General features: G+C 36.9%; 3 protein-coding genes across 4 annotated transcripts; all 3 read left to right on the forward strand.

Annotated features, from left to right (window-relative positions):
- Nucleotides 1–119: 119 nt before the first annotated feature.
- On the forward strand, nt 120–6,232 carry HOXD12 (homeobox D12). The gene is made up of 4 exons (XM_038422437.2): nt 120–124; nt 1,715–1,774; nt 5,122–5,696; nt 5,956–6,232. The coding sequence occupies exons 1-4, from the start codon at nt 120–122 to the stop codon at nt 6,192–6,194; spliced, it is 879 nt and encodes a 292-aa protein (XP_038278365.2). The 3' UTR covers nt 6,195–6,232.
- Nucleotides 6,233–12,776: 6,544 nt separating this feature from the next.
- On the forward strand, nt 12,777–15,251 carry HOXD11 (homeobox D11). 2 transcript variants are annotated; one of them, XM_038422177.2, is made up of 2 exons: nt 12,777–13,535; nt 14,100–15,251. In XM_038422177.2, exons 1-2 carry the CDS (start codon nt 12,929–12,931, stop codon nt 14,333–14,335), a joined length of 843 nt encoding a protein of 280 aa, XP_038278105.1. In that variant the 5' UTR covers nt 12,777–12,928; the 3' UTR covers nt 14,336–15,251. The 2 variants fall into 2 exon arrangements, with proteins under 2 accessions (XP_038278105.1, XP_043361308.1); XM_043505373.1 differs by having other exon boundaries at nt 14,103–15,251.
- A 6,669-nt stretch (nt 15,252–21,920) lies between these two features.
- HOXD10 (homeobox D10) lies at nt 21,921–24,988 on the forward strand. Its single transcript, XM_038422164.2, has 2 exons — nt 21,921–22,750; nt 24,120–24,988. Exons 1-2 carry the CDS (start codon nt 22,009–22,011, stop codon nt 24,395–24,397), a joined length of 1,020 nt encoding a protein of 339 aa, XP_038278092.1. The 5' UTR covers nt 21,921–22,008; the 3' UTR covers nt 24,398–24,988.
- Nucleotides 24,989–25,481: the final 493 nt, after the last annotated feature.

A 25,481-nucleotide genomic window follows, 5' to 3' on the forward strand; every position in this document is an offset into this window, starting at 1 on the left:
TTCACCCCATCATATGGTTTGAAAACTTCTTGTTACAGAAGTGAAGCTTGCTGATACCTTTAAGTTACAAAAATACACGGGTGTTAATGAAAGAAGCAATAAATGATGACTTTCGAAAGATGCCGTAATTTATATAGATCAGAGAGGCTGGCGGTTGTGTTTTAGTTTTGTTTGAATCTTAGTGTGCGTGTTATGATACCCATGCAGTGATTTTGATCATGCAAGTCCGTTTACTGCTAGGAGAGAAAAGAGAAAATCTCTCCATTTATTTCTCGTGTAATTATTAAACTATGTTGTGTTCCGAACTATTATTATTTATTATAATAGCCTATTGCTCTAAACATGTTGATACTTAACGTATGTGGGTAAGACATACACTAAGTCCCTTTCCATCAAACGATATTGTTTCCGTTCTTTGTTTTAAGGTCTGCTTTACTTGGAATTGTGTTGGAAATGGGGGCTCAACTTCAAAGCCGTGAATGAGTTTGTCAAGAGCTCCTTAAAACATCTTCAATAAAAACGATTTCTTTTCAATATAAAAACAGTTGAAGAAAATCGCATTTATTTTTACAGCGTGGCGTTTCGCAGGCTGCATTATGGAAAGGCTACTTTTATGGCTTGTTTTTTTTTTTTAAAGCAAGTCAGATATCTAACAACAGGCTGCATTAAAAAGTCGAGAATACAGCCCAAAGACGGGGCTCTTTGCTATATCAGGTCTTTGTATAATGAATACAGTTTGCTCTATGAAACATAATTGTGGTTTTCCAGCAACTTCAGCTCCACTGTGATATTTCGTCTCTCAAGAAATGCGGCTTCTTTGAGCAGCCTTCCGGTGTTTTAAATGTTCCATACGTGTTTGCTTCACATGGCATTTTAGAATATTTGTTGTGTCCTTAGGCCTGAATCTGCATTCACACACCAACAAGCCTCCCTGATGCAGCTGGTTTGGCTGAGTGTGGAGTTCAGAAAGCGGCCCAGAATTTTGTCAGCCCATTCATTTAACAAAATGACCTGTACAGCGAAGTGTTAGGCTCACACGTTACCCTTACACTTATTCCCACCCTCGCCCCCACCTTCCTTTTTAACTTGGAAAAAAAATCTCTCTCCGCTGGAAAGCCAGGTTCCAAATTGGATTTTCTTTCCCTGGGAAAATAAGAGACTTTGGGGGAACATAAAATCTCTAACTTGAAGTAGTTGGGAGATAGAGTAAATGTCCAAAAAAGTGTTGACCCGTCTCTGATAACCAATGCTGCCTTTGTTAGAACTTAAAAATCCCTTTTCTCTATATATTTTAAAGTCCGTCTATCTGTTAGAACCTTTTCATCCTATTTTTTGAAATACTTTTAAACTAAGAAATACTCATCGGTTAGATTTTTATTGCTAACGTTTAGTTTTCTTTTTGCCCAGAACTCGCTCGTATTATATTATTTTTTGTTGTAAGGTTAGCCTTTAGACTCAGTTTGTATCAGAATACTGAGTGCAGATTTAGGCAAGATTACAACTCCACTTGACGTGCAAATAATACATCAGAATGAAATCTGAACCCGCTACTAACTCAATTACATATGAGGAGTTTGCTTTTAATTTTTGTCCCATGGAGCCTAACGCGCAGAAATAGAAAGAAAGCTGCAACTATAGTCAGAAAGGCGAGGGCTTCCTTTTCCCCTACTCATCTGCATTTCGAAGCATTATTTACGAAATATACTGTCTGTAGGTACGCATACAAGGAGCATGGAAGTGATATGGAAGAAATTAAAGAATGCTTCGGCAGAAAGTATGGAGAGCTGCTCTGGTGCTAGAGACAACGTCTACATCAAAGGCTATTGGATTCTGTACAGTTGTTTGGATTATCAGTTGAATTATAATATATCCAGCCATTGTGTGTGCAGTGTACATATCATATCACTGCCAGCACCTAACTAAGAGACCTTATGGCCCCACAGTTTATGTATAGTAATTTATTTTAGACTACTGAAGCGTAGCGTAATCATAATGGTTCTGCTACTATAGATAATTAATGTACTCACTAATTGTGAGAAATAAAAGTGTGAAAGAGAAAGTTCTATTTCACACTATTCGAGAGTACTTTGATTATACATATTAGCAGAATTCTGATGATTGAAATATCTTTATTATATAATACATGTATAGTTTTATTTCACATAATTAATGAGTACATTAGTAAATTGAATTGAAATATGGTGTGGTGGCGACTTGGTTGCTCTCTATTTACCGCTGATCTTGACTCCTATAGCTGTGCTGTGGAGTGAGCGTGGATGTATAGGACAATCCTGCCATCTCCTGGACAATCTCTGGCATAGGCCGGGGAAGCACTTCACTCCTGTTACCAGGTGCTGCATCTCCACAGTACAATGACAACTCAATACCATTTATTTACACGGCACAACTTTCATATTCAAATGGAAAGACTATGCCTATAAAATCAAAGGGTTTGGAAGCCTAATCAGGTCTAGTAGTCACACTACTTTTGATCCAACACTTACCCAAAAGCGCTTAAGAGCAAAGGTCTCGAGCTAGCTCTATAATAAACAATTACATTTCTTGTACAAATAAGAATATAGGGATAGGCACGTTTTATTAAAGAATATGGTTTAACAAATGAGGCGTATGTTTACAGCTGAAGATATCCTGTCCAACAAGACTTCTGATCACTGATATTTTCACCCCACCACCGGCAAAAACTTTGAACAAGGATTCTATTACAAAATATTGTGTCATGCTTGCGCAGACTTAAACATAACCATTATTTCTTCAGCTATAAATACCTCTGCTGTTGCTAAGATTTTTCTTTCCATATTTATTTTATTATTCATTTACAATTATAGATGAGTTTAAGGTTAATTGAAAAGTCCTGGTTTCTCTGACACCATAAAAACTAGTTTGAAGTGTCACCTTCCTTTCCGGTAACAGAGCTCACATCTATTCTTGGTTTGTTTGTTTTTTTACTGGGGAAAAATATACTCTTTTGAACACAAAATGCCCATTCTTTTCTTCTGAGAGGCTAAAAGCAATTACAGATTTCTTTATGAAACGCTGGGGCAGAAGAGAACTAAACTTTTCCCAACTATTGTCCAGCATATTGGAAAACGAAAACAAATAAGTTAATAAGAGAGACTCAATTGGTAGACATAACTCAAACAATAAAAATTAAGGGCAGTGGTCAGTAATATCCTCCAGCACTGCTTGTGTGGTCTTGTGTGGTCTAGGAGAATAATCTGGAGAGTAATCATTTAAAGATTTTCTTCGAGGGCAATGAAATTACTGTATAATTTACTCAAAATTCCCATTAAACAGAAAGACAAGTTTCATTAGGAAAATGTCAATGTGTGATCTCCTCATAGAAATAAAGCCAAGATTAAAACTGTAATTAACAAGACAATAACATGGAAAATTAACCTTTAGTGTTAACCATGTTTGATATTTTAATCGAGCTAATATAACACGATGAAGTCAGTGCTTTATGTTGCTCTTTGAAGCTGGGTTAATTCCGTTGTGGGGACATCCCGTTTATGGAAGTGATCCATATGAAATAGTCAGATTAGAAGCAGCGTGTATGTATGTACTGTGTGAAATGTATTAAATGGATGGATGCCGAAAATATTGTTTAGAAGTCGACTTTATGTTCCGAAAACCTGCTCTGAAGACTGCTGACTGATGAAAAATGATCTAATAAAGATCCATGATCATCTGAAGCCTTTTCCTCTGATAATTTGCCCCATATCACCCGCCTTACCCCATATTTCCGTATGTTTTAGCAAATAGGTTCAAGCCTCTTGCGCCATTAGCCTTATTTTTCATGGAATATTTCGGTCTTAGTTACTATACAGAAGGCCTCGCGGAATTCAGAACTGACTCCTCAAAAGCAATCAACGGCTCCCCAAAGCTCGTCACAGCTCGGTTCGTTCACCCTTTGCCAGAGTCAGGCGGTATGGAGTGTGGACGCTCACTAATGTCCTTTTTAATTCCGTTGTTACGCGAAAAGCAGGGGGGAAATTCTTGAAATCATGTTTGACCATAAAAAACCCCCAGTGCCAGGGGCTGACCACGTAATGGGGGAAAAATAAACGCTGTGGAAATTATGTCATATTAGCCAATTTAAAACCGGTGGCGACCACTCTAATTATTGCCTTGTCTTATTGTACCTCCGACTCGATGTGTTTTCTCGCAGTTTCCAAATTAATTCTTAGCTTCTTCCCTCGCCAGTCCTTATTAATAAGCCTGATTTGCGAAAATAAAAATAAATCAATCAAGAAAACCTTTACTTTGGGCGGGTTATTCTAAAATGTATTGCACGTGATAGAAATGTATTCTTTGGACTTTTTTTTTTTTTACTTTGCAATGTTAAAAAATAAAGTCTCCTCAATAAGAAACATGTCGGCCGAAAGAGTGAAAGGTTTTATTTTTTAACAGTGTGTGTGCACTGGGAAATGTAAATTACTGAACACCCTGTAAAGAACACAGACCTTCAAAGATTACACTCTCCCCCACATGGTGGACAATGTAAGTTAAAATGTGGAAAACCTGAAGGGGCATAATCTACTGCTAGAGTCATATCAGATCATTATCATAATCATACCAATAATAGCAAAGCATCGATGAGGATTTTAATTTCAAGCATGTATATAAGGATGTTTGCAATAAACATATATGTGCATGTGCATCTGTATGTATAGCAAATAGCTTCACACCTTTACAATAAATGAGGAAACCATAGGTGAGAAATAACGCGTAATAATCATAATGATCGAGTAAAGTCGGCATAAGGAGAAATCACCGTTCTCCAGATTCTAGCTAAAGTGCACGATCATTAGCTTTACAAATGTTTGTTTTCTCCTAGTTTCCCTTTTGGAAAGCAGCGTTCCACTCCTACTCCATTCATTTTTATAGGAGTGGGGACAAAGCTTTCTCCTCCCCCTTGCAAGTTAGGGATTTTAATATTTCAAGTATTACTATAATACTGAGAACAAGAGGGCTCAGTGGGTGTTAGGCGGTGCTGAATTACCGGCTTTGAAGAACCTGTATGCAAAGTTTCGTCCAATCGTTTTAGGCTTGCCGCTTATTCCCCGTTGTAACTAAATCCTGCTGTAAGACCAGCTGAAGGCCTTTGTTGGAAATGTGTGATCGCAGTCTCTACAGATCTGGCTACGTTGGTTCTCTCTTGAATTTGCAATCACCGGACTCCTTTTATTTTCCTAATTTGCGGACTAATGGCAGTCAATTGGCGGCTCTGCCCACCATTTCCTACCCCAGAAGCTCGATCCCCTGGACTTGCTCAAGTTCGTGTACAGCTCAGCCTCAGAACCATGCTTTCAGCGGCTCCTCGCAGCCTTACCTTACGGGCTCTGTTCCAATCAACATCAATTCCAACAGCAACAAAGAGTGCCTGGAAGAAAACAATAAATACTACGCCCACGAAGCAAGCTCCAAACAGGAGGAAAGATGCAGGCAGAGGCTCTCTTTTGCCAATGACCCAAGTATTACTCATCCAACCAACTTAAAGCCAGTGAAGTATGACCACTCCAGCCTGCAAAGAGGTTTGCATGGCTCATCGGCTCTTTTTGAAGTGAATTCCTCTCCTTCAAACTTAAAGGAGGACATCAAGAATTCGGTCAACTTGAACCTGACAGTGCAGTCTGCAGCAGTCCAGTCATGTCTGAGATCTACAGTGCAGGATGGTATGCCTTAAATAACTCACTTTATCTAGAAGAGACCTAGAGAATAATTTTCTAAAAGACCCTTAGAATTATTTTAGTTACACGTTTATCCATTTGAGGAGATAATCAGTTAATCTGACAAGATAGGTAGTTCTTGTGATGTCCAATGTACTTGGCGAAAACATACCTTGGGCAAGTTACATTTATGTAATGCTGTTTATTGCATGCTCCATGTATTGCAGACAATTTATCCATTAAATTATCGACATGTTTGTTGTAGGTTTGCCTTGGTGTCCCGCACAGGGGAGATTAAGAAAGAAACGGAAACCTTACACAAAACAACAAATTGCTGAATTGGAAAACGAGTTTCTCCTCAATGAGTTTATTAACCGACAGAAGAGGAAAGAGCTATCAAACAGACTGAATTTAAGCGATCAACAAGTTAAAATTTGGTTTCAAAACCGACGGATGAAAAAGAAAAGAGTAGTAATGCGTGAACAGGCGCTTTCTATGTACTAGACAAAAGTCTTGCCATTCCTGTAATGAACTTGTCTTTTGCAACTCTAGGGTAGAGTATATTCCCGATGAAAACTTTATTATTATGATTATTATGATTACTATTAATAAAACCAATTCTAGAAGTTCTAAGCAAATCTTTGGGGCTCTTGTAAATTGGCAAATATTGAATTCTTGGCCAAAAAGAAGAAAGTAAACTCATCAAAAGGCTACACTAAGACCTGTATTATCAGCTCTTATCTTTAATTTCGCTTTATAATAGATTTTCTTCTACTTTTTTATTTCCTTGGAGGATGAGCGGTACTGAGCTAAGATCCATTTCTCTAACTGTATGTAAACATAATTGTGCAGAAAAATAAAGAAACATTGACTAGTAATGATCTTGGATATTAAAATACTGGCTAGTCCCTTCATATTAACTTGCTTTACAGTATGAGCATGCAGTGTTTGTTTATTTTGTGGTTGGGAATAACCTGTTTTTTTAAAATGGAAACACGTATAACAAATAAATCCTATTTTTAATAATCCATTAACATAATGGCATAGGTCCGAGAACCCAGAGGCATACATTTTAACGGGGCACGTGACTTGTGCGCAAAGGCATGGCATAACCTGACTACACGGATTCACAATGCGCCCAAAGGTTTTCTGCTTCTTGCGTGTTGAAAATAATGCATTAACTCCGGCTACTTATTTAAAAAGGTGTCGAATAAATCTCTCTTCTGCAGTCATAGGCTGCGGCAAACTGAATGAAAATGCCTGAAGCACTGGGGGTAAAAAAATCCTTTGTGCTTCTTCAAACATTCATGTGCGACTGAAGGCTGCAGTTGTCTCCTGCAGCCCTGCCCTTATACCTAGACTTTTAAACTGTGAATGGAAAATCAATGGTCAGGCCTTTGAGCCCTTTGCCGCAGCTTCTTACTTGTAAACCAGAAAGAAATACATGTAAAGGGACTGCCTTTTGCTTTGGTTTTCAGATGCGTAGAATGTTGATCGTCTTATTGCCTGCTCCATTAAAAGAAAGGAACTTTTATTTGGACGTAAATATTGTTTGTCTGTCTTTGTCAGCAAAAGTGTCGAGGTGTCTCGTCTCCCTCCGCCCCCCCCCCATATACTGCCTTTGAACAGCCTTGACGAAAATAATGCTCTCCAGTCACGTTCATGATAAAATGTTTTGATTCATTGACTAGAATCCAAGTGCAAAACTCAGTTGTATGAGATCCCTCACCCACCCCATTCGCCCTCTCTCTCCTGAAAGAAGAAAGAAAGAAAGAAAAGAAAGAAGAAAGAAGAAAGAAGAAAAGAAAGAAAGAAGAAAGAAAGAAAGGAAAAGAAGAAAGAAAAAAAAAAAAAAAAAAAAAAAAAGAAAAAAAAAAAAAGAAAAAGAAAGAAAAAAAAAGAAAAAAAAAAGAAAGAAAGAAAGAAAGAAAGAAAGAAAGAAAGAAAGAAAGAAGCGAAATGTCACTGCGGAGGCGTTTTTAAAAATTAGACACCCCCAGCTGCCAGCGTTACTATACCTTTGCTCTGTTTCAATCTTCATGATGTAAGAAATGGAACTAAACAAAGCTTGTAGGTCGCGTCATTTGTTGATGCAAATCGTTTATTTGGTGGCCCGTGCGGTGCGCAGTCTTTAGCTTTGTTGGTCTGGATGACTTTGGCCTGGTCCAAATTTTACATGGGAGAAAAAATTAAAAAATCAAAACACCCTGTTGTAGGCGATAAGGATGGGGTTAATACAGGCCGATCTGCGATTTCTTTTTAATCACACTCCTTAACAACATATACTAGTGCCAAAGAACTGGGTAAATATTGAAAACTCTCCGATTCATGGAAGGGATTTACTTCCATAACTATTATTTCATCTGGCTGTTCAAATGATCATTTAGCATTTTTTTTCCTGAGGACAAAAGCTTCTGTGCCTTTGTCCAATGCAAACACCTCCAGTTGTAAATACCTCCAACTTCATCAAGCTCGACACATTTTCCAACTCGTCTGATGGTTTTTAAATGTTTCTTCGAATTAAATCCATTTCTATTCTTTTTTTGCGGCAGATCCCTCTGCCTTTAACGTGAAACTGATTTGTGAGCAGTACACTGAGCTCTCTACCAGATGCGAATCAAATGAAAATTACATCTGTTTACTGGGGTTTATATTTTAAAATTTTCCAGGGATCTTTAGGTCCTGATTAAAATGTCTATTGAATGTATTTTTCACGTAATTCAAAGTTTTTAACGCAGAAGCTTTTTCTGCATGCGAAATTTTGGGCTCCCTTTCCTTTATCATAATAATTCAAAATGACAGAGACTGGGTTATACCCGTGTTTTTCTGATATGAAATAGGCTTATATGTACTTCTTCAAGGCGTGTGAATAAGTATCAAAATGATAGTGAATATCTAGTAAGAAATTTTAATAGTGAACAGTGACTATCTGTGCTTAGTGACTGTTTATTAATTTAAAAAAAGACACATTTGAACTTTACTCCTATCCAATCATCAGCTTTAAAATGTGTTATGGCAGTTGTAAGGAAACAGTCGTTATAGCTCATTTTAGATATAAATACTGGCTTTTTGGGGGGTTCAGAGTATCAGCAATGTTTCTGAATGCCCGAGGCTGGTTGCTACAGAACAGGGAAGCGGTAACGGGTCCAGAGATATTTTCGATTATAAGAATGAGATCCAGCAAACTGGGGATTAGTATTTATGTCTTCTAAATTATCATGTTACCACATTACACAATGGAGGCAAAAATACGCCTGAGGATCTCGCTATTCAAAAGTGACCACTTAGGAAAACCACCAGCAAAACAATGCATTCTGAGAATTCCAGAAATTATCTTTTTAAAGATTTTTTATTTCAAGCTAATACTGGCAAATACAAATATATTCTTCTCCTAGTATGTTCTTCGATAATAATAATACAAAGAAATTCTATTGAAAAAATCCAGAAGAAAAGACCCAAAACTTCTGAAGCTTCATTGCTGATTCCACCCTCCCCCCGCATACTATTCCTTTCCAATACTGTCTAGCAAAAAATTGACTTGTTTATATTGCATTTTCCACCTTCCCCTCATTACATTTACAAACTGTCCAACCATTTTATTTCCTAATTTTCTAATATTAAAGCTTGAGAGGAATATCGGATGAAAACATGCAGAAAGAACAATGCATTATTCATTAAGCTTAATTGCTCTACGATGCTCACTTACTGTGAATCTGCATTCTTTATTGCCTTGAAATGAAAGTAGAAAATAAAATAAAGAACAGGAGACGTAGGATCTAAAATAAATAACCAAAGCGCGCGCGCGCGCACACACACACACACAAAGGCACAATATTTTGTATATAAACTGCAACCTTAAATATAAAGCAAATACCGTCGCTCTGAGTGTATATGCATACATGCATATATACATATATAGCAAGATATACTGTGTATAAACACACACATTCAGTTGAGTGTGTGATTAGATAGATAGATACACACACAAATAGATACATACTATATATATCCATGTGTCTATATACCTATATTATATCTAAATTCATATACGCATACATGTACGTATTAAATAAATATCTATATATTAAATAAGTAAACATGAATATATTCTCATCTATTTATATACTCCTATATTTTTTTAATTCTCTACCAATAGATTTCTGGGAGCGTGTGGTGTGTGTCTTTGTACGTGCAAATAAGCACACAAACATACATGCATTGTAGCAATACACACATACACACATACATTCATTTATTCAGTCCAACATAAACATCTTTACATTTGGACCGAAATCTAAATCGGATAAACTGATTAAGATAGGGTTTTCATTCCTGCTAGATTGCTAAGGAAAGGAAACTCTGGGTGCTTTTGTGTTTCCTAAAAGAGCATAAATAATTAAAGTTTGGCAGGGAGGAAAAGCTTTCTTGCAGAACTGTAGTGGCAATAAATGAAATGACTCAGAATCTCTTCTCCAGTCAGTTTTTACGAGAGCTGCCAGACAGTGTCTGTTCACGTTCTCCAGATACTAGGGGCGCCATAACAAAGTTAAGGTCAAGTTAGTGTCTTATCTTGGGTGGCACAAAAATACCGCATCTTCTCTACTGGGTATATACCGGACTGGGTATATTTTTAAATCCGAATGTTATGCAAGTCGTCTTAATTTTCACGGAGGTCTTTTGGAAATGTCACTTGGACAAGAATACTTGCTAATTCTAGGCAACGATTGCATATGTTACAAGACACCTAACGGTAAAGTATTCGCTTGAATATATCCATTATATACATTTATGTTTCGATGCTATTTCATCTGCTTAGAAAAAGGATTACTGGTATTTGGGATAGGATCCAATATGGGGTAAAAATGCCTTAGCAAGCAGAAATTCGCACATTCATCTCATTCAGGTGGAATATCTGTAGTGTTATTGGGTGGACATTCAAAAAATTAGATTGTTGGGTTTTTGGTTATGGTCAGGGATTGTTTCTTAATTGAGCTGTTTTCTTATTAACAAATCGTCGCCATGTCGTTGAACTTGAATTGCTTGAAATTGATTGACTCCTACCACAATATGTAATTGATTCTAGGGTTTCTGCAGCCAAAGGAAGGGATACGATTTCGACTAGAGCTTAATTAGTTGTTTTGAGTGCTAAAGAAAATGAAGTTTCATAGGTTCATAGCTCCCCATCAAATTAGTAACTTAGTCTTGAGAAATCCTGGAGCATCATGCAAACGAATCTTTGCCATGTTCTGCTGGGAACTCAGGGTGGGAAGGGACACAGAAGCCATTTTAGCTACGCAGTCATCATTTTTAGGAGATAGTTGTTGCAGCAAAACCTAAAAGACTTGAAAGTCTTCCGCAAGGAAGGAAATAAGGTGTTATGTGCTGTGCGTTATATCTAGTGGGATCTTTAGTGAGTATATCTGATGGAATAAATCAGATTGCTGCATTAATGGTGGTATACAAGCGAGACATCACGGAAAAAATAGATTGAACTTCAAGTTGTCTGAACGGCTTTGGACATAGTCCAATTGGAAAATAGGAAATTATGCTCCGTTTTGGGAACTGCTTTGACGAGCCTTGTATCAGATGGACACGTCTGAAGATTTTTTTTGGGAAAAAATCGGAATAAAAGATTCCATACCTGTACCTCCGTCTTTCTACAGCTGAAAGCAAAGTGCGCTTAATAGGTGTCTGTCATTGCGGATGCCTCTGCTACCACGCAGTTCAGATGTTTTATACCCCATCGGGTTATACTGAGCCCCTTTTCTGGGTTCAGCCATGATAACAAAGTTAAGATCCGGGGTTTCTTTCTTTCCTTTTTGTTTGTTTTCATTATTCTTTCAGTCCGCTTCCACACCTGTGGGGCTTTGCATTGTGTGAGATTTTAAGTCATCTGTGGCCTGAGTGTTTGCAGACAGTGTCCTGAAAAAGCTTGGCTTTCAAGGGTTTTTTTACAAAAGCGATTCTATGTGGCATAACATGTTTTTTTATTTAGAGACGAGCATGCCCAGTGGCTAAGATGGACATTTTGTACTGGGGAGGAACAAAAGATTTCTACAGAGATTTGGTAAATGCCCTCGGAATGAATAATTGTCTTGGTGCAGGGTTATTTCTGAAGCTTATTAATTAATTTTGTTTTCATACTACGTGCTCATTTTAGGCATAATAATATTTAAAAAATAAGGTAGGCTAACGCTTATTATGTGGCTCTATGTTAATAACCAAAACTCCCAACTATGAAATGAAAATGAACATTGGTTGAAGTTCATGGTATACAGTCACTTTGATATTTTGCTTTCCAAGGAAATCGTGACTGTTGGGTTTCTTTTCCTCCAAAGAGGTGAGGTTGCATCATAATCTCTCCATAATTCCAAATGAACCCCGAAAGAGACTTCCTTTAACAAAATAGGCTAACTGTAACGTGCTATTTGCATATTTCTCTTTTCAGTCTCTCTCACACACACCCTCAGACAAACACATAGGGCTTGTACTTAGGGAAGGGAATAATAAGGTTATTGAGTCTCATAGTTTGAATTTTGAAACAGTTTTTTTTTTTGCGAACTATGGATTTCTAGATCTGAGTTAGCAAATCTGCTAGAGTAGGAAATAGGGTCTTTGCTTTCCTAAATGTACTATCATCAGCTAATCATCAGTGTAAGTAGCAACAAGCAAATATTTCCGATGCTGAATTGTCATACTACAGTGTCGAGGTCTCCGATTTGAAGCTCACACCCAAATAGCTAGGGATTATCTTTCCCAGTTGCATTATCTGTGCCTATTTCCCCAAATATGCCTAGAAAGAGGGGATCGGAGCGGTTCTGTGTGCGTGCGTTTTGCTTCAGTGGTATGGGCTGGATTTCCAGCCGTGTGTAGGAGTCGCTACACAGACTGTGCATTCTCAGGTGATCAGCTTCTCTCTCTATTTACCCCATCTTGCCGTGGCAGAAAGAAAGACAAAAATGTAACATTTGTACAAATGCGTTGCTCATCTCTCGGGGCTGGGAGGCTCTTTGGAGAGATCTTAGGAGTCTTTCCGGAGGGCTGATATAGATACAAGGACATTTCTACATTGCGTCACGTGACATAATTACCACTAGAATCAATCAAGATGAATTGCACGTCAGCACACGGTGGGGATTTTTTCTTAGTTGATCCTGTCCAAACCCTCTTGTGCAATAGATGGATCTTGTTCAATGCACTGAAGTCTCCTGGTTGCTTGCAATCGCAAAAAGGAAGACATGACTGAGTTTGACGATTGCAGCCACAGTGCATCCAATATGTATTTACCAGGGTGCGCTTATTACGTTTCACCTTCAGATTTCTCGACGAAACCCTCTTTTTTGTCGCAATCGTCTTCCTGTCAAATGACTTTTCCTTATTCTTCTAATTTACCTCATGTCCAACCTGTGCGAGAAGTGGCATTCAGGGAATACGGATTAGAGCGCAGCAAATGGCAGTATAGGGGCAGTTATGCTCCTTATTACTCAGCTGAGGAGGTTATGCATCGAGACTTTCTGCAGCCTGCTAACAGGAGGACGGAAATGTTATTCAAAACGGATCCTGTGTGCAGCCACCATGGACCCTCCGCCGCTGCCTCCAACTTCTACAACACGGTGGGAAGGAACGGCATTCTCCCGCAAGGATTTGACCAGTTTTATGAGACAGCCCATGGACCTCCATACCAGCAGCAAGCAGAGAACGAGGGGGAAGCGGCCAAGAGCGACTTGAAACCTCAGAATAGCACTTGTAGTAAAACACCTTCCAGCCAAGAGAAGAAAGTGACAACAGAAAACAGCGCCGGTTCCCCTTCTGGTGAGGCTGTTGCAGAGAAGAGCAACAGTTCAGGTAGGTATCAGTAGTAAATTGGGGGCAACCGTACAAGGCCAACACTTTGTCAAGCCGCATTTTATGTGCAATTTTATAAGCATCCAAAGGAGTTTATATATCCTATAAGATTTCCTTTACCGTTGTAAAGCGTGTTTACGATAGGAAACCAATTTACGTGGGCTTAAGGTATTTTTGGAGGAGGATATTAATTGTTATTAAATTGCTGATTTGGGAGGGGGCAGAGAGATTTCACAGCTATTATTCAGAGCACCCTTAATTATAGATTCTAATATTTTCATTTATTTAGGGGAATAGTTTGAGAACCTTGGAATATTTCCAGCCAATTTAAACATCCTTCTGTACTGCTAGATAGGGTCTGTTTTAAGGGGAAGTTGGAAAAGTTCCCTTTTGCAAAGTTACCCAGAAGGAAGGCGGGAGAGAGAGAATCTCTCAGAATATTTTCTTAACTGTCAGGATGCTGCTTTCTAGTAAATGGGATATTGTGAATGTGTCTTATCTATCGTTATATGAAAGTGTTTATTGAAACAGCATAAAATCAGTTTATGCTGTCTTGAATTGCAGCAGTTCCCCAGCGATCAAGGAAAAAGAGATGTCCGTACACCAAATATCAAATAAGAGAACTGGAACGTGAGTTTTTCTTCAACGTGTACATAAACAAAGAAAAAAGACTGCAGTTGTCCAGAATGCTGAACCTCACTGATCGACAAGTTAAAATCTGGTTCCAGAATCGAAGGATGAAAGAAAAGAAACTGAACAGAGATCGACTTCAGTATTTCACTGGAAACCCCTTGTTTTGAAAGAAAAGAAAAGAAAATATCCCTATCTAACCTGCCATCAGAGTACACCAGGAAATTGGTTTACAGGACACATTCACCCTGCGGAACGCAAAGTTTCATTTTGTTGTTCAACTCTGGTGCCTCCAAACAATCAATGTCCACTGGCGATATCGGGGGTTTGGCGGAACACGTCCCTCATAAGGGGAAGCTAGGGTAAATCCAAAAGTCCATTCTCCAGTGTTTATCGCACAAGGTGTTTTTTTTTTCTTTTTCATGTTGACACCAATGGACCGGCGGTGTGTATGGTAGATTTTGCTTTTAAAAAAGAGGTTTTTTTCCCTCTTGGTTTTGATCTAGGATAACCCTTTCCTCCCTTAAATGAATGCAATTTATTTAAAAGATGGTAAATGTACATGATGTGTGTGTGCGTGTGTGTGTGTGTTTCTATTGTCATATAAACGCATGGGCCATTGTCTTTTACATGTGAATAAATGGTTTCTGGTAAAGTTAAGGCTATATCTTCTGCTCACTTATGGATTTCCATCTCTGAAAGATTAGAGTGTCTACTCGACTAGAGCCAAATTCAATTTAGTAACAATGGAGGAAGTTAAAGCAAATTATTTTCAATGGGATATAAATGTTAGTTTAAATCTCTAACTTATTCTATATAAAACCTTCATTGTTATTTCCCTCAGTTTAAGGCAGCCCAAACATGGCTGTCTGAAAACCACCACTTCTGATGGTGCCACAATTACTATCAGTTATGAAAAACGCTTAATAACTGTTCAGGAGTCTAAGGTTTGAGACAAGAATTCAAAGCTCAAATGGATGTTTACTAGCTAGGGAAGGATTGTCAGAATGGGAACCCTGAATGTTTCAAACAACAGGCAGCTGTGAACAATTGCAACTAGTTAAAACAAAGTTTAGCAAAAAAAAATTGTTTTTTTTTACCAATTCATTCTGAGTTTCCTATATTTCATCACAGGAATGTAATCAGTTTCCCCAACTTAGTATAAAGTAACTGGTCTTTGTCTTTATTTTGAAAGTAAAAGAATTTGGTGAAGGTCCCCTCTTCACTTGATGTAGTATGACCTGGCCAAGCTGTTTACAAAACCTTGAACTGTCTAGACAACACCATAAAAGCCGAGGTTCTAAACAGCTTAATTGGGTTATATTATACACCTTCTGGTGGGTGAAAAAGAGATTTCCGCAAAGTGCAATAAAGGAAAGGAGTGAGAAAAGAATCTGGCTTTTTTGAATTAAAAAAATAATAGAAAAGTGGGTCTCATTACACTTGCATCCAGTAAACGCAAAAGTACGGAAATAAGTCCGGAAAAGACAGAAAAACTAAAAATTATCTGATTAAATCGTAAGGAGGCATAGCTAAAAAAATAAAATTTTAAACTCTTTAGCAAGAAAAACATAAGTGTATGCCTTTGAACTTCCAAAATGTCAAGGTCATCACCTTTAACCTTTCTGAATAATTAGGCGCCTTAAGGTTCCTCTGTTATTTTCAACCACCACCCACTCTCTCTCTCTCTTTCTCTCTGTCTCCCGATCTCCTTCTCTCACACGCACATACATACACTCACCACACACGCACCCCCACACCCCCCCCACACTAACTACTGCATAGCTAGCCTTATTAGCAAATGCATCATAACGCTAAGAAAATTCCAGCTGTCATGAATACTTCCCCATAACGCTATGTTCGGACAGGTCCCTAATCGAATCCGTCAGTTATGTTACAATGTCTTCTATTTTTCTTACTACTTATGTCGTGTCCAGGAAATGCAGGAAAGGCCATTCTTTCTATAATCGCGCCGAGCTAAAATACTATATATAGAGCAGTGGAATGTAAAAAAATAACTAGGTATTTTGGAGGAAAACAATATTTCCAGAGAATTCATTTTCAAATATATTTTAAACAGGAAACATCCTTATCAAATGGAGAAACATGTAGCAATAGGAAACTATTAAAATAAATCATTTAACATTATCACAAAAATCGCACATCTCTTCCAGGTCTTAATCCATAGTGCAAGAATAAGTTATTTGATTTTCAGATCCCTGTGGTGTATTTAATAAATTATCCAAGAGTACATGTCCTTTAAAATACTAAGGCACCGCAAAGATGATCATCAGAAACTAAATATACCGATATAATCATTGCCTAATTTTGCAAATATATTATATTTTAATGTCTATTTAAAAACAGAAATTAACCCCATTGTTGAATACACCTAAAAGCATCAAGGTTGAACGGAAAGCCAAAGAAGATAAATAAATTCCCTTGTGCTTAGCCTCTGAATTCCACAGGAGGGCGCTCTCATATTCTGTAATGCTTACAATTGTCCTGATGTTCAAGTCTATTTTTCTCTTAATAGTAATTGTACTACTAATAAAAAATCTAATATATAAGTAACGATAAGATTTCAGGGCTTTCGAAATGAGAAAATAAAAAAGATTTATTAAACAAATAACCCATAACCGTGACATGCTCAAGGAATATGCCACTTGAAAAGAAAAATTTTGGTCGTAATCTTTTATAATACATCCGAGTTTAAAAATCCTATAATTTTAAGACAAATATAATGATATTCAGAATTCATTCAGCAGAGCGAAAATCTGTTACTCTTTTTAGTGCAATCTTAACACCCAAAGAACAAAAGTGATATCAAAATATGTGTCTCCTTTTCAAAGCTTATCTGTAAGATATTATTGCAAGCCTATCCTTAAAAAGTGTAAACACAGCTATAACATAATTTTACAGATGTATGTAATTTAAATAAAAGACGGGCTTTTGATTCTGGTTGTGCCTGTTTAGTATAAATGACAAAAAGGAAGAGTACATATTTTGAATATCGGAAAATCACCTTCCCAAGGGATTGTTAAATAAAATCTCTATCCTTATAATGCTGTAGAGAGCTATTAAAACGTAACTAAAAGGTTTGAAAATTAAGTTTAACACGATACATTTCCTGGAAAATTTCCAGTGAATTTACGTATTCCTTTTTCCCCCAATACGCTCTTGTAAATAATAACACCAAAGATCAGTTAGTTTTTATCTGCTTGTTTGCAAAATTCATCTAAAACTAGCTAATGCATGATCTATTTGTTCAACTATATTCTCTATTTAACAAGCCCTATCCCCGTGAAAGAATTAGTTGACAGTTTGTCTGCTAGGTTTTTTAGAAGTTCATTGTTAACAGTTTCTTAGAAATAGCTTTGCCGTCTGTAATAAAATGACATTGTCCCATCTAAGATCATTGGAATCTTTGAAGAGAAAGGTAAAGCTTATCAACAGAATGCAGAATCCAGAGCAAACCCTATCTCCCTCAAAATTAATTTAAGTTACTTAGTCCAGAGAAATAAATACAGAAAAATCTTTTTGTTGATAGGTTGGTTGGTTTTAAAATTAACGTACTTCTTTTGAGATCTTGCCTCTTCACTCCACTTCTTGGCTTCTATATGTTTTAGCCCTTCACATTTATACTAAGGCCATTCTTAACGAATGTAAACTTGTGATTGAAATCATATATGTTGTTAATTAAATAATTAGATGAAGATTAAAATGTGGCTTTGTTCTTTTTTGAATCATCATGTAAATGTGATGGTTCTGTGGATGGATAAGGGAGAATATACTCTTTTAAAACTGTCAGCGATTTCCCAATTTATTTTGGTTGGTCCTATCAGAACAACGAATAGAGTATTTCTGGTTAAAGAACAAATTGTCAGGAATTTATATATAGATAAAGGTACTTTTAAAATAAATAAGATTAGGGCGTATTCGTTGGCCTATCTAAACGCTAAACGCTGATAACATCCAGATCATACACTGAGTTTTGTACTTACGTGTACAAAGAAATATGGATGCACAATAGGCTAAGGTTTAAACCATGTGTGACTATCTTCGTAATATAGGCAATGAACCTATGTGTGATCACACAAGACCCCAATATCACCATTGCAGGAAAAGCTAATGTGCAATTACAATTGTTTTATCAACAATAATACTGTTGAAATACATAATGGCATCGGTATATTTTTTAAAAGTTCCGACAATCCCAGCAAGAAAAACGTGACTCACGAAGAGCAGGATAGTGTTACAGTTGCATTATTAAAAAAGAAAGGTCACGCTATTGTAGCCAATTAATTTTTTTTTTTGCTAAATAAAAATATTCTTCAATCGCAAAGCAATGTAATGGCGTGATATACAATATACAGTTTGCATTTTTAGCGTCTACCTACATTAATTGCTCAAATCGAAAGCAATATTACTAAAGACTTCCTGGGTTTCCGGCTATTTTAAAGTTAGCTGTTTCTCTCAATATCTTTTGCTCTGATTAATACATCTGCAAAATATCTCTCCTTTTTCGTAACCTTTCTCCCATCCTACGCTAATAATCCGATATCAACATAGGAAATTGCAAGTAAGAATCGTTAGAACAGTTGGGGAAAAAATCAAATAACCTGTAATAACATAGGGGAGGGAAATGAAAATTAAACTTCACAGCAACGTCTTTTAATCTCGAATTTCTATTACTAATATTTATTAAGACTGAAAAGCATAATGCCAACCTATATTTTATTACAAATAGTAATCTAGTATATATGGGCCCTTTTGGGGGTCCCCCCTTGAAAAAATGGGGCTTTGAAAGCAAACCTTTTATATGAATGTAGATTGTATATCTCGTTTATTGCACACTATTGATTTATTTAATAATGTTAATTACTTTATTCCATCTTAATATGATTTAAAAATAGTGACATTAAATACCCAGAGTGTAAGTAACCATTTCCCTAGAGACTACTACACGTTTATTCAACTTCTATGGCAAACAAACTCCAACTTTCCTAATGTTCATTTGTCCAAATAACAGCTAGGCTGCTTCGTGTACGATTTTAAAAAGCCATGATTTATTATGATCAAATTGAGCTATTCGACATTCCTAAACTCAGTATTAAATAATACTAATTTGAACTACATATTCTGACATGTTATAATCATATTTTCACTTAAATCAAGGAAACATAATGTATAATCAGCAGCCGCAGAGTCAGCTCATTAAATACAACAGACGCAGGAACGCAGAGCATTTAAGGATTAGGTTATTGTTTTAGCTTTACCATTGACCGAAATACACAGCAAACCTCTGGGATAATACTTCAGTAGGGATATTTCTGGGACTCTCTTTTCTTAAAGAGTAAATACAGATTACGAAAGGCCATTTGATGGGCATAAAATTCCTGATTAGATTTAACCGTCAAGTCTTAAACTGTGTCAAGGAAAATAGTATTTTGTTTCTTTAAACTCGGTGGGTTGTCAGGGCTGTTGCTCCAAAAGAGGAAATTGTTAGAAAGCAGGGGGGAAATCCCAGTCCGCAAACAGTGAGCATCGTGAACTCTACTGCAGTTTGTTCCTGAGCTCAGGCAAATTTTAGCAATGGCTCTGATAATGATCTTAAATATACACATAATCCCATTTTTTGTGCTAAATGCTCGGTGGCGATTAAACACACATGAAAAAGGCAGGGACGCATACAGGACTTAGGGAGTGCAGAAAAATCTGAAAAGCAGCTCATATTATGAAGGTAATATTTAAACTCTCTGGCAACACTGAAGCTTTAGACTGAAGCTGTAAAAGACACTGGCTCTTAACCTGACAATGATGTTGTATTTGAACAGCTGCGTTAAGGTTTTAAGGGGTCTGTCTCATTGCCACAGCGAGATTTTAAATAGGGTTATTGTTTCCAACAATGTAAAGTGTACGGAAAAGTGAAAAACATTCAAATACCAGGAACTCGTATGAAATTCAAATTCACGTTGCTGGAACATGCCGTTTCAAACTATGCTTTTGTGCAAAAGACAGAGTTTAAACTCCCTTTTATGTGTTGTTTGTTCTTAGATATCTGGACTTCTTAAAAACAGTGTTTTGATTATGTAAAGGCCCCAAATAAATAGCTAGCTGAACCTGAAACGGAATCTATCCACAAGTTCACGTTGTCTGTATGAAATTCCCTGACAGCACTATTCTTAAACGAGAACTGTTTGAGTTTGTAACTAGGCAAAAATATAATGAATTGTTGCGCGATAAAATCTGGTCTCTCACAATTTTAAAAGTAATCGCTCTGGATGTAAATATAGTTACAAAGGGAGGAGGGAAACAATAAAACACATTTAAAATATTGGAAAATAAAAGTCTCATTGGCCATGTAGGCAGTTATTGTTGCTTTCTGTGATTTTTTAAAATATTCATGCGGCATTTATTCTTCTGGGAAAAAAGAAGTGGCTTGAACAGTTGTAATAAACCTGAATTTCTGTATATTTTTAAATGAGCAATGCTACAGAAGAAGAAATGATCTTTATGGTGCTTTCAGTGTCTAGGGCAAGTAATTTTTTATTTTATTTCTATCTTGTTTTATTTTGCATATGCAGAGAGAGCGAGAGCATAGTAAAACAATTTTAAGAATCTAGGGTAACTCTACACTCACGTTACCATAAAAGTATAGCTTTTAATATTTGACGGTTTGTGTTAAAACAAAATTGACCTTCTTGGTTAGTAGCGAGGGAAAAATCAATAGTATAATTTTCAATAATTCATAACGGGAACGCCATTATGCTAAATCTTAACTATTAATCTTATCCTTTACAAAGTCTCGATTGATTTGTTAATAAAATATCTTCCCGTGTGTGGCAACAGAGGGTATAACTCTTTAAAAAGCTTCAGAAGCAAGAAAATTACCAAGTAGCCCAAGAATGTAGATGAGAATTTTATTGATCGCCCTGATTCTTCTTAATACGTATTAATAAATTCCACAACCTTTTGTACCTTTCGCTTGTCAGGAACCAATGCTTTTACAAAATCCATAAATGGCAAACATATTTTTCTTTGCATAATAACGAAATGACACCTTCGGATTTCGCACATGGTTCAGCACATCCAGTTGTCTAAAACTTTTAAGTTTCTTTCTTTCTTTCTTTCTTTCTTTCTTTCTTTCTTTCTTTGGGGGGGGTAATTAGTATTACTAGCATTAAGGAAAAGGGGGAGAAAGAGCCTTTCTCATATAGTCAGCTTTGGGGGCGGTTGCTCTGAGAGCACATTGCTTGCAACTGACTGTCTTCTGCATGAAACTGCACAGGGTCTTGAAGTAATGAGCGTCCATGCGGCCAGAAGAAACCACTTATTTTCGTACCAAAATAAATAAATAAATAAAATGCACAACCTATGAGGGTTTCATTATGTCCATGACAGTGATTTTCCGGGGCGTTCTGTCTGCAAGGATCTGTTTCGTGTTGGTCCCCATCTCCTTGGGCCAAGGGACAGTAAGCTGCCAGGAGTTCGGAGGATTCGGATTCAGCTTGTTTGTAATAAAACACAACTCAGAGAAATAAAGCCCCTTGTTTTAAATCAGCGCAGTGCGCCAGGGCTGCTCCGCAAGGCTCCGGCGCAGAGACAGCACTTTCCCCCTGGCGTTCTAGATGTCGCTGTTGACCACATTTCAGCTGCAGCCCGGACCGTCCCGCGGAGCACGTGACTCGCGGGGAGGTAGCGGCTCAAGTCCATTTTCAAATCTCATTGGCTTGGTTGTCATGTGGTTGTGCAGAGGCATCCACAATTACACAGGGAATGTTTTCCTAGAGATGTCAGCCTACAAAGGACACAATCTCTCTTCTTCAAATTCCTCCCCAAAATGTCCTTTCCAAACAGCTCTCCTGCTGCTAATACCTTTTTAGTAGATTCTTTGATCAGTGCCTGTAGAAGTGACAGTTTTTATTCTAACAGCGCCAGCATGTATATGCCACCTAGCACAGACATTGGAACTTATGGAATGCAAACCTGTGGACTTCTACCGTCTCTGGCTAAAAGAGAAGTTAATCACCAAAATATGGGTATGAATGTACATCCTTATATACCTCAAGTAGACAGTTGGGCAGATCCGAGTAGATCTTGTCGAATAGAGCAACCTGTTACACAGCAGGTACCCACTTGTTCCTTTACTACAAATATTAAGGAAGAAAGCAATTGCTGCATGTATTCTGATAAGAGAACAAAACTGATTTCTTCAGACGTCCCTTCCTACCAGAGGCTGGTCTCTGAATCATGTCCCATTGAAAATCCCGAGGTTCCTGTCCCAGGATATTTTAGACTAAGCCAGACCTACGCCACTGGGAAAACCCAAGAGTACAATAATAGTCCTGAAACGAGTTCAACTGTAATGTTACAGTTAAACCCTCGCGGCAGCTCCAAACCGCAGATATCTTCTCAACTTCAGATGGAAAAGAAAATGAATGAAAATCCGAACAACCAAGACAACTCAGCTAAAGTCTCTCAAGTGGAAAGTCCAGAGCCAAAGTCCACTTTGCAAGATGAAAGGAGCTGCCTGGCTGAAGGCTCTGTGTCCAGCCCAGAAGTACAGGAGAAGGAAAGTAAAGGTCGGTATTATAAAGTTTAAACCGTAACGTGCTATAACTTGAACACGCCAGCATCGTAAAACACAGTGTAAAATACTAACAAGCATTACAGCCATAACATTTAATGATAAGGAGGAATCGGGCTGCAGGTGCTGTGTCTCTGAAGCTTTTAGAAGGGAAAAATGCTACACAAAAGATTGCAAATTCTTGTTTGATATTTACATATCCTCCTATGCAGATAGCCCTCTGTGCATGCGGAGAACATATATTTTATTCTTTGTAATAAATTACAGGATCAGAAATCAATGAAACACCTTAAAATAGCTCTAGAGCATGTACAATACGACCAATCCAACTCTTATCTTGTAATATTTTGGTCAACTATTTTCATTCAGTCTAATTGTGGTTTGATTGCATTGAAAGTTAATTATGATCCTATTAAAATTGAGGAGAAATAGGTGCTACAGAGCTGCATAAAGTTTTAAACAAATGTACAATGAAAACAGTAGCCCGCTATCTGTTTGATGAAAAATGGACTATTCTGAAGTGGTGTTTCTGATAACCTTGGTTTTGTCTTTAAAAGTACAACGTTATTTTGAAATGTATTTAAAAGATGAATGAGATAATTATTTGATTATATTTTCCTTTTAAAAGTGCACAATAGCCTTAATTTCGAACGGGGTATGGTGGAGTATCAAAACCGGGAGATTTCCTCTTATAAAAATGTGCCTGGCACCCTCTAGAACAATTTTTATTCCAATATGTGCATAGAAAGTCTATGTATAACATTTATTTAACAATTAAAGTATAGCTTTATCTGGGACAATTTTCTTTCTAATGGAAAAATTGTAAAAGGAAAATTTAAAAAAAATCCGTGGTATAAGGTGTTAATTTTAAAATTATCCTTTTAGTTAAGAAAAATGCCCATATCTGCTTCTATACCTCTTTGTGTAATTCAACATATGATATACAGGAATCTGATAGAAAATATATTGCATCAATACTTTGTAATTGAGAGATTTTCTTACTAAATGTCTCATAAGACTTGTATTGTCATGTGCAGCCCAGATCCGTTAAAATTTTACCATTGTACTGATGGCAGGTTAAATATTGTTCAAATGTTACGTATTAGTTGAAAACTTTGGATATAATTTTAAAAAGACCCCCAAAATTACAAACGATAGTGAATCATTTTATCTGAACTATTTACCTTGAGTCTGGCAACAATTAAACACCTATTTCAGTGCACACACCTCATACTAGCAATGTTTAATACCAACATTTAACATATCTGCCAGACACTATAGATGAGGGTTCATGGCCAAGGGTACACTTTACCAGCCTGAGGTATTTTTGATTTTTTTTTCTTCTTCTTCTTTGATTTTGATAGAGGAAATCAAGTCTGATACGCCAACAAGCAATTGGTTAACTGCAAAGAGTGGCAGAAAGAAGAGGTGTCCTTATACTAAACATCAAACACTGGAATTAGAAAAAGAGTTCTTATTCAATATGTATCTCACTCGAGAGCGCCGCCTAGAGATCAGTAAGAGCGTGAACCTCACTGACAGGCAGGTCAAGATTTGGTTTCAAAACCGCAGAATGAAGCTTAAGAAGATGAGCAGGGAGAACCGAATCCGAGAACTGACCGCTAATCTGACCTTCTCTTAAACCGTAAACCTGGGGGTTGAAACAGTGAGAACTGGGCACAGCACCGCCAGTTGCAAAATGCAGGAGAGACTTTGGAAAAAAAACCTTCATTTTTCATTTTTTTCTGATAGAATGTGACTTTTCGTCATTCATTTAGTGCTGCAAGTGAATATGTATTACTATGATAAGTATATATATAAAAACCTAGCACGTGTAATTTATTTTTTTCTCATCGTAATGCAGGGTAACTATGATTGAATATTATCATTTGGTCTTAACTTATTGGAACTGTCGAACATCCAAACAATGTGACTTTTTCATGTTTTTTCTAACAAAATGGTATTTATGTCGGGGCTAATATATGGGCCATAACATTTTGAATACATTCAATATTTTAAGGGGGAAAAACTTTTGGGAAAAAAGCACATTACAATGTAACTATTCTATCAAATGAACTTAGAAATTGTCCTTCATAAAATGGAATAGTTAATTCTTCTCCATTGTAGACATTTTCTTGTGGTGCATATGTGGTATAGTAGTCGTACAACAGCAATATGTTCTTCTTGTGCATGTTCTATTCGCATGTATAATGCAATAAAGTCTGTAAACTACTGCGGTTCCTTTGGTTTTCTAAAAAAATGTTTAAAAGTACAGATTCAGGTTGGCATCCTGATCCTGCCTTATCAGCAGTTGGTTGGATTGATGTAGCTTCTTTTCTTGTTTCTTCTCTTTTGTGTGTGTGGATTTATTTAGGAAGTGGGGGAGGGCTTGAGAAATGATATAAACCTCATTATTTTATAATTGTGACTGTAAACAAATGATTAATTGGTAAAATGTTGTGTAATCGTTCGCAGTTTGAAAAGTGAATGCAAAAAGGATAGTAAAATATTATGGCATAAATTGGACATCCTCATTCAATCAACTCATAAATGGTAAGTGATAAAAAAAATCTCTAGTACAAGCTGTCAGCAATCTGTCTGTCGTTCTATTTGACATTAGTGTGTTGATTTTAAAAATAACAATCATTGTGTACCTACAATGTGTAGAGTTTGATTTCTTGTCCTCGTTTGCTTTTAAAAATGCAACATACAAAATCCACAGATAT

Source organism: Dermochelys coriacea, chromosome 11, assembly GCF_009764565.3.
Source record: "Dermochelys coriacea isolate rDerCor1 chromosome 11, rDerCor1.pri.v4, whole genome shotgun sequence".
Taxonomy (NCBI): Eukaryota; Metazoa; Chordata; order Testudines; family Dermochelyidae; genus Dermochelys; species Dermochelys coriacea.